This window comes from Chenopodium album, chromosome 16 (genome assembly GCF_948465745.1).
Source record: "Chenopodium album chromosome 16, dcCheAlbu1.1, whole genome shotgun sequence".
NCBI lineage: Eukaryota > Viridiplantae > Streptophyta > Magnoliopsida > Caryophyllales > Amaranthaceae > Chenopodium > Chenopodium album.
The window spans coordinates 7724513-7733615 of NC_137849.1; the positions used below are offsets into that span (position 1 = coordinate 7724513).

At 34.9% G+C, this 9103-nt stretch overlaps 1 protein-coding gene across 2 annotated transcripts; it reads right to left on the bottom strand.

Annotated features, from left to right (window-relative positions):
• Window positions 1–1225: 1225 nt before the first annotated feature.
• LOC145586203 (binding partner of ACD11 1-like) lies at window positions 1226–8734 on the bottom strand. Of its 2 annotated transcripts, none has more exons than XM_081642977.1 (5): window positions 8602–8734; window positions 5620–5786; window positions 3913–3988; window positions 2402–2515; window positions 1226–1855 (listed from the first exon to the last, which is right to left on the bottom strand). In XM_081642977.1, exons 2-5 carry the CDS (start codon window positions 5733–5735, stop codon window positions 1436–1438), a joined length of 726 nt encoding a protein of 241 aa, XP_081499103.1. In that variant the 5' UTR covers window positions 5736–5786; window positions 8602–8734; the 3' UTR covers window positions 1226–1435. The 2 variants fall into 2 exon arrangements, with proteins under 2 accessions (XP_081499103.1, XP_081499102.1); XM_081642976.1 differs by having other exon boundaries at window positions 1226–1864.
• Between the last annotated feature and the right edge of the window lie 369 nt (window positions 8735–9103).

Consider the following 9103-nt stretch of genomic DNA (forward strand, 5'->3'; position numbering starts at 1 on the left):
CTTTTAAACACAAAACCTATCAATTTTTTGGGCAAAAAGTCAAAAACTGTCACACCAAAAATTCTACTAACAATCACATCAAAAACATGATAACTACGCCAATATTTTCATGTAAACTCCTAAAAAGTAAATTAGAAACAAATAAACTGAACCTTCAAGAGGTATGACTGTATGATGAATTCCTTAAAGCTTTTGGATGGAAAGTTTTCCCAATTGTTATCTTTCTCTCTCTTCATGATATATTTGATTTTAAATTGGGAAATTGAAAATTTTGATGTGATTATTAAGGAATTGAAGCGAATTAAGGGAGTAATATAAATTTTTGGAGTAATTTTTTTGGAAAATGATAAATTATTATTTCCAATAATACGGAGTACTAGATTACAAGGAAGAATTGAAAAATTTTAATGGGCTTGACACTTTGACATAAGTTCTTGAATTACGGAGCCCATTTAACGAAGTTCAGCTTTCCATTTTGGGGCCCTGGGCGGCCGCCCCAGTTGCCCCGCCCCAGATACGGGCCTGATGATAATTGATAAAGCTTAGTCCTAAACTTCTTAATTCTAACATAAACCTTTATTTTTTTGTTGGATAGTTTCCAAACCTAATTTTCTAGGGTAATTTATGACAAATAATCTTAAATTCAATAAGAATAATAATGTGATGGATGAACTTGTCAAAGAAAATGCGACGGATGAAAACGTTTAAAAATAAACGGAGGGACGAAGTTTACTTTGCTGCCTTCAGTTTTTTTTTTTTTTTTTTCAAACTCGATTGGTTTTACTGGCTAATAGAGTACTTGAATCGCCTACAACTACAAGGATACAAAAGAGACAAAATGAACATCTTTAAAATTATTTTCTATAGCTCAAGTAAAGTAATAACTCGAGCTTGAGTTAGAAACTTAGACTCTAGTAACGCAACACCAGCGCCACAGCCATGAGTGTGCATCAAGGGATTGAGGTAGGGGGCATCTGGGCATGCTCGCAATGGGTAGCCAAATAAATGACCATTAGCCTATTTTCAATTGGGATGATGACTATGCAGATATGCTACCTCTTAATCTCGATTATAATACAGAATTGTTCCGTAGCACCGTAAGTAAATATACACATTCTGAAGTGTCGCTAATTGTCCAATTTTGATGGCAATATTTACTAACAAATTGGACTTTGTATTCCAACATGCTCTCGTAGCTCAGCCAACAATAATCAAATACAATAGATTCGTAAAAAATATTGTATATGGTGCCATCTCGTATAACTTCACTTAATAGGAGGGTTTTCGTTGATGAGAACAAAGGAAGAGGGGGTGATTGGGGATATAAGGAGGTGTCATTTGCACAATTCACAAATCTTGATGACTAACTAGCACTCCCTCAAATCCAATATGGGAATGCTATACGCCTATACATTTTTACATACAGGACATATGTTTATTTACTACCAGCGTTACTACCCAAATCAGCTGCTGCTTTGGCTGCTCTGCTGAGAGCATCAGAAACCCAAAGTGCTCCTTTAGAGAAATAGCTGCTGTTAACAACAGCAGTGGCAGCTGAAGCCGCTGTTCTTCCAGTGTACAAAGCAGCGGATTTTGTTGTCTCAGAAACATTGTACCTCTGATCCACAGACTTGACAACTTCCATACCTGCATAAAGTTTTGGTGTAAGCCCAATTTTATTGCTCAACTCAGCTACTTTTGCAGCTGCAGTGGCTGAAACATGATGAGACTCATCAAAAGCTTTCGCCCTACTCAATGCATCCTTTCCTAAATCGTAACCCTTGGCAATCATGGTTGTGACAACTTCTTGGGCTACTGTCACAGCTTCTCCTGGGGTAGAAACAAATGCGTTGCTCTGAGATACCTGACCAGATTGAGTGAGAATGTTATACACATGCAAATATATAACATCAATGCATAGAAAAATTATGGGAATCATAATTATAATCATAATTTAATCGATGAAATAGAATTTGTGACCTTGATGTGGAAATTGATACATCCCGTTTCGTGTATTTATTAATCCCAATTCTAACATATGCATAGATTAAGAATAATACTAAAAACTGAGTGATTAGGGGAGGCTAAAAGTAACTTTAACTCAAATAGAGGGAGGATTATTTCAGAACATCTCAAAAAAGGAACGAGGGAGGTTAAATACAGAACAAAGAAGAATTTATAGACCCAAAAGAAACAAAAAGACATAATTAATACCAAGATATCATTGGGATATATGCAAACCGTGATTTCTCTAAATTAATCGACCAAACACACAAAAGGACATCATAATATACAGCCAAATCAAATGCAGACTAAATGTTGTGGTACTCTTCAAGAGGCAACAACCAAACAAAAAGAGGTATAATATAATACCAAAATACCTACAATCGACAGCACATACCGAGTCGGTGGAAGTATCTGCTCTTCTCCATGAAGCATCACTAAAAGGATCATATTCATCTACATAAGATCCCCAACGAGTGATGCATACACGTTGATCAACAATTGTGGCTCCCTAGAGAAAGAAAGGCATAGAGAATAAGCTAGGAGGCAGAATGACAAAACAAAGTTAATTAAGAGCTCAAAAAAAAAAAAAAAAAAAAAAAAAAATTATGGTACAAAATAAACTCATCGAGAACATACAAGCAGACAGCATTAAGCATATACATAAATATATTAACATATACTCCCTTTGTTTCTAAAAGTCATCACTCTTGCTTTAAAACTTATTTGGTAAAAGTTTTTACTTTCTAATCTACAAACCCCGCTTGTTGGACCACTTAATTTTCCACTCTTACAGCCACATTCTCTTAATAAAAAAAAAGACCCACTTAGACACTAAACCAAACGGGGAGAATATTATGAAACAGAGGCAGTACATAATAGCAATTCCAATCAACTTAATGTCCTCCCAAAACTACAAGACCAGGAAAATAGTGTAATATGTATGACTTGCAGAATTTTGATCAGTTAAAATGCTACTGGAATATGGCAGCCAAGTAATTAAGTTACTTACATAGGTGCTTTACACATACGAAAAAGGTTCCATAAATTTATTTCAATAAAATTTGTCCCTCAACACTGTCACATATCTTGAACACAAAGCCAAGCCAAGGGATGTAATATGAAGTCTATCACATAACTGAAACATAAAGTCTCCAAGGACTGCACCCGTTAAGGAGTTAGCTTTAAAATTTAATAATTGAGTGTAACTACGCAGCCTCATGTCAAGGTAGAAAATAGAGAGGGGGGGGGGGGGGGGGGGGGAATGAAGAGGGGTAGCACTATCCCTCCAAGTAATTCAGATATTCTTTACTCTCAGTGCTCAATCTTATAGCCTTTGATGAAGTGTGAATGGATAGGTGAATCCATGCACACCATGTAACTTCATTATAATTCTTTTTTTCTTAGCAATCTAAGAATCACATAGGCAAGAATAGCTTATACGAGTAGATATTAAAGAATTTCTATCCAATTTATCAGGGATTTTTAAAAGGTTATAGTCTAAGGAATGAGGATAGACCAAAGATCTTGAGAAACTGAATTAGTGGGATAGCTCAAAATCATGCTACATGTGAAGTTCATTTTCCTCCAGACCCCAATGCCTATCCAAAAAAGGCATCATTTAATACTGCATAAAAGTCCAAAACTCATCTTGTTCACCTCAATATACTAAACAAAAAAAGAACAAAACAAGCATGAAAGCTAAATAATGAATTTCCATAGAAGTTAGAACCAGATACCCACATTATTACAAGCTATATATATTGTTATGCACTCCTGCAATGCAAATATTAAGCTCGTAGTTCTATACTACATTAAGAACATAAGCAACCAAAAAATCATGCAATATGTATATTAATCCAAAGCAGTCCATTAATGAAAAACTCAGTTTTGATAAGCTATACATACACTGAGTAAGGCAGCAGTTTCCAGAGCATAAGAATCTTTGAATGTCACATAAGCAGTACATCCATATTCACCAGACCTGGATCATTGTAACAGTTGGCATATCAAGACAAGTATAAAGGGCAATGATGATCTACAATCCTCAAAATTGCTAGCTATAGAGCTAAGCAATGAGTGAAAAATATACTTCAGAAAAGGAAAATGGATGCACATGCAAGAAAAAGTAGCCCACAGAATCAATATGCAGTAAGGAAAAAAAGTAGAGCACTTTTTTTTTCCTGATGGTTACATTGCATGTATTTGGTATCCTCCCAAATTTTGTCAAGAGTGTAATTTCTCACTTTGATACTATAAAAGCTCAAAGAAATATTTGAAGGTAATAAATTTGAAGAAAAGGAATAATTTCCCCTTATGGTTTGCATTTTGCGTTTAGGGTCAGATAAGAAGTCAAACATGACAACTTTGCAGCTTAGTTTCTGGAGTTCCAAACAAGAAACATGAGGATAGATCTTCTAAACTCACATAAATGCTTAACTGCTATCTTCTTTCCAGTTTATTGTGGTTATTTTGGAATGCAATGTACAGCTTTATGTGCTTCCCAATCCATTGCACCCATCTTCAAGACTATGCATATTCTCAAACACAGGCAAAATTCACATCTATGATAATATTAATTAGCCCTACTGAGTAATCATATGATTCATATCGTATATTTCACTGCGTTTGTAGATGCTGCCTTTCATATTTTAAGTATATTAACCTTGACTGTCTATTATATAGGTGTCTTATAAATGCATGGTTACCTTCTTCTTTTTTTCACAGAACATTTTTTGTCCAGCCATGCATTCCTCCAACTTTCTTTTGCTGCTCTGACACAACAAAGAGGTGTACAGGAGGATATGTTCTCAACTTTTCAAAGTGTGTCATTCCGCTGTAAATAAAGTAGGGAGGACCAAATACATTTTATCCAATCAGGTGTCTCTCATCAATCCTTGTCTATGACACTCGACAAAGCATTCCTGGTAGATGTTGTGGATTAATGTATGAAAGAAACTAATTTAAGAAGCTGACAGGGTCAGAGGGGTAAAATTTTGAAGAATAAACAAGAAAAAATGTTCCTCTTCTTCCTGCAGTATAGGAACAATGGAGCAGGAACAGCAGAAGTATTGCGTAACTTGTGTGTAGTCACCCTACATCAGTTGCTGATTTTAGGAGAGCCATCCAGTCTGTTTTAAGACCTAGACCAGGTATCTATGTGGGGATCATAACCTGGCTCAAATTGATTATTTGGGCCCAGAGAGCTGAAGGATGAAAGATATAAACTTTTTTTTTATCAGTCCAAGTCTCGTACAGGATTTTAATTGATATGTAATTGCCAAAGATGTCTTGAGCCTCTTCACCAAGGGCTTCATTAGTTTATTTACCATATTTTATTATTATTCATTATCTTTTTTTTTTACATTTGCAGGCTAAAGCTAATAGTTAAAAAGACAACCAGAACATTAAACAAAAAATTGCAGATACAATATAAATGACAGTTTCACTAAGATCCCCCCCCCCCCCCCCCCCAAACCCCCACTGAAAGAGCACTAAGAAGTATAACCTCAATATATATGATAGCAAATAGGCAAACAATATCGTGGATGATTCAGCAAATTAGCCTACTGTAATATATAACCAGACTAGAAGAGCAGGGGACATGAAAGATACCTGATGATTTCAAGATGTTCAATAACACCACAATGTGAGAAGAAGTCACGAACATCTTTTTCTGTTGCTCTGGGAGACAGGGTAGTTACCTCAATAGTATACCCACCAGGATACATTGGTTGTTCTCAGTAAAGTAATATCAGATGCCTTAGTCTTAGTAGAGTTTCCTGCAAAACCAATTTAGTGGAAATTTGCACCTTCTGTAACGACTATAAGTGATTAAAAATTTAACAGGGTATCAATACATTATAATATGGCAAAGCCACTTTTTAAAAAACTAAGGTACTAAGAGACATGTTATGGAATTGACAGTCAATAACTTGCATTAACAAAAAAAAAAAAAAAAAAAAAAAAGGTGACAGATTGCTCCACTAACAAGGACAAAAGTTAAAATGAATACAGTAAAACTACTCAATAAGCCCCCCTCTATTTGACAGCTTGTACTGATTAGCTAACATGCCACAATTTTAATGAAAATTAGCATTAAATGTACTGCTACCAAATTTTACCAAACCATTGGAAATTTAAAAAATGCTTCCTAAATTAGAAAGATTAGTTTCTTAGCTGATGCACGAAAACTTGAAAAGAAAAAAGTAAAGAGTATTTCAGAAAACCTCAATTTTACTTTTAAAGCTCTTAAGAAAATTTTCACCAATCCCCCCAATTACTCAATAAGACTCTATTTCAAAGCTTACATTGATTAACTGAAATGCCATAATTTTAGTGAGAATTAGCATAAATGCACTGCAACCAATTTTTACCAAACTATTGGAAATTTTAAGATTAGCTTCCTGAATTCAGAAAATTAGTTTCCCAGATGATAGCATTTTCAATGCACGAAAACTTGAAAAGGCAAAAGGAAAGAGTATTTTAGAAGATCTCATTGTTACATTTAAAGCTCTTCAGCATATTTTCCCAACCCCCCAAAAGACTCATCAATCTCAATCACTCAAATCCAAATTTTCTTAGGTCTTCTCATACCCATCGCAGTCTCATCACTAAGCCACTCTTGAATCCTCCTAACTGGTGCATCACTATATTTTCATCTTACATGGCAAAACCAACTTAAGTGACTCTCCCTCATCTAATTCTCAATAAATGTAACCCCATCCCCCCTAGTTATGTCATTTATTAACATAATTTCTTTTATGGCCACACAACCAACATAACATATCCATCTCCAACCCATTCATCTTACGAACATGACATTTTTTCACAACCCAACATTCCATGCCATATAGAAATGTAAGCCTAATTGCTATAGAATTCTCCTTTCAACCTATGGGGCATGCCACATTGAAATCCCATAAAATTCTTCTACTTCAACCAACCAACCTGTTTTGAAATATAAGCAATAACTCCTTAAGATAATATCACAAAATGGCACTCACAAACAGAGTTGATAATACATCCTGGATATAAATAGATAAATAAATAAATAATTTTAATAAAAAACAAAACTTTGATTCCATCAATCAGTCCATCCAAGGTGATTGTCTACGCCTCCTACCTTCTAACCCCAATAAACTTACACTCCATGTATTATTTCGTCTTACTTCTACACATCCAGAGTATAACTAAATATAAAGTTATGTAAATATCCATTCCTGCTCAAAGAACTAAAGCAACCTTGGTAAAGAGCGGACCCATTCATTTCTAATTGCAAACCAACGCTCCTATCTTCAAAGCACAAATCTAGATTTAATATCCTGATTTGAGCAACCCTAATTTAACCCTTCTCTTTCTCTTCTTCTTCTTCTTCTTCTTCTTCTTCTTTTTGAACACCTTAATCCCATAAGTTGGGTCGGCTACAAGAACCAACATGAGGACTTCCGAGGAGGTCACCCATCCTACTACTACTCTTAATCATTGTGGCTCATGTCAAGCAATGTGACAAAGTTTTACGTCACTGGCCTACCGTAACCCTCCTTTATATCCAAGCTTGGACTGGCAATGGGTTGCGGATTCATAAAACCCTAAACAAGGATTCTTAGTTCCTTAAACCTCCTCAACATTGTGTTTAGTTTAGCAAATAAAACATCTTCTTCAATCATAACCTCACAATGCTACAAAATGCTTGAAACACATATACTACATGTCTACATAGTAGATTGATGAGTGAATGTATCAACAAAATTGATCAGCAAAATGCAATTCAAGCCAGTATGATACCACCCCACACACACACACACACACATACACATGGCCACCTCCAAAAAGGCAGTAAGCCACACAATATCTATTAACAAATAAACACACCCATACCCAAATCATAGCTCCTCTCCTTCCATTCGTCCATCATCCTCTTATTCTCTACACTTTCCTTTGTCTTTTTTTTCTTTTTGTTTTTCTTTTTCAGATTTATCATTTCATCAAATGTTGTTCATGTGACACCCTGTGTTACTCATACTGATTAGGGTACTCTTGTCGGACATGGGTACTTGTCCAAATGTATGATTCAGCTATTTAGTAAAAGATATTACAAGATTTTAATGTCCGATTCAGCTATTTTTTTCATGATTTTCACCCAAATTAAGGGTCCGAGCACCTATACCCATGTCAAGTGTCCAAGGTTCAACACGGGTACTATGGTGGAATGAACATTAGAAATAGCATCAAATTGATAAGCAGCCTGACCCAATCTATCATTCAAACACACAAGCACATCCAAAAATTCATACAAACCTCCCTCAAAAAACAAATGAGGGTTTGACTTTCAGGGGTATGATCAATCAGCAACTATAATCACCAATTAAAATTGAAAACCATAGATCAATATTCAAATCAACAAATAACAAAACCAAGAGAAATGGGGTAATCACAAATAAAGCAAAAAACGAAATGAACACTAAAATTAGTAAGAATAGCAGAAGAACTATGAACACAATTAGACAACAATCAAGAAAGGAAGATTGCAGAAAGTAAAAGATGCTAAGATTCAAAAAGGAAGAAAGAGAAAGAGATAGAGAAGATTCAGAATACCTGGCAATAGATGCGAAGTTGCACAGAGAACTGAGCAGTAGGAAGAAGAGAAGTCTCTTGAAAAAGTTGCGAAATTTGTGAAAACCGTCAAATGCTTGTTTTTAAAAGAGAAAAGGACTTTACGGGAAAATTACGAAATCGATTCAATAGTGCCGACTTCCAAAATGCTTTAGCAAATCATTCCATATTCGTAGGCCTGTTCTCTTTGTATTATTTTCAGTTCAGTTCAATTTAACTCTAATAAATTCTATTCAGTCTAGTTTTTAATTTCCTTCTCTCATAAAATATTCAGTTCAATTCCTTTCAGTTCCAATAAGTTAAGTTAAGTTAAGTTCAGATCAGCTCACTTCATTCAATCATAACAAGCCTTTATATACATGGATGCAAGATGTAGAATCATTAGTTAAAAAAAATAAAAAATAAAATTGTAAATAATAATCTCAACTTTGTTTCATTTTCTTTTAATAAGAAAACTAGATATAAGCCCGTGCGATGCACGGTT

Bases quoted from the DNA above. Each gene is read 5' to 3' on its own strand.
- LOC145586203 (XM_081642976.1), bottom strand. From the start codon at position 5,735: ATGTATCCTGGTGGGTATACTATTGAGGTAACTACCCTGTCTCCCAGA. The intron at 3,989-5,619 runs GTATCTTTCATG...ACAATGATCCAG, and splicing joins GAACATCTTGAAATCATCAG to GTCTGGTGAATATGGATGTA. The intron at 2,516-3,912 runs GTATGTATAGCT...TTCTTTCTCTAG, and splicing joins AAACTGCTGCCTTACTCAGT to GGAGCCACAATTGTTGATCA.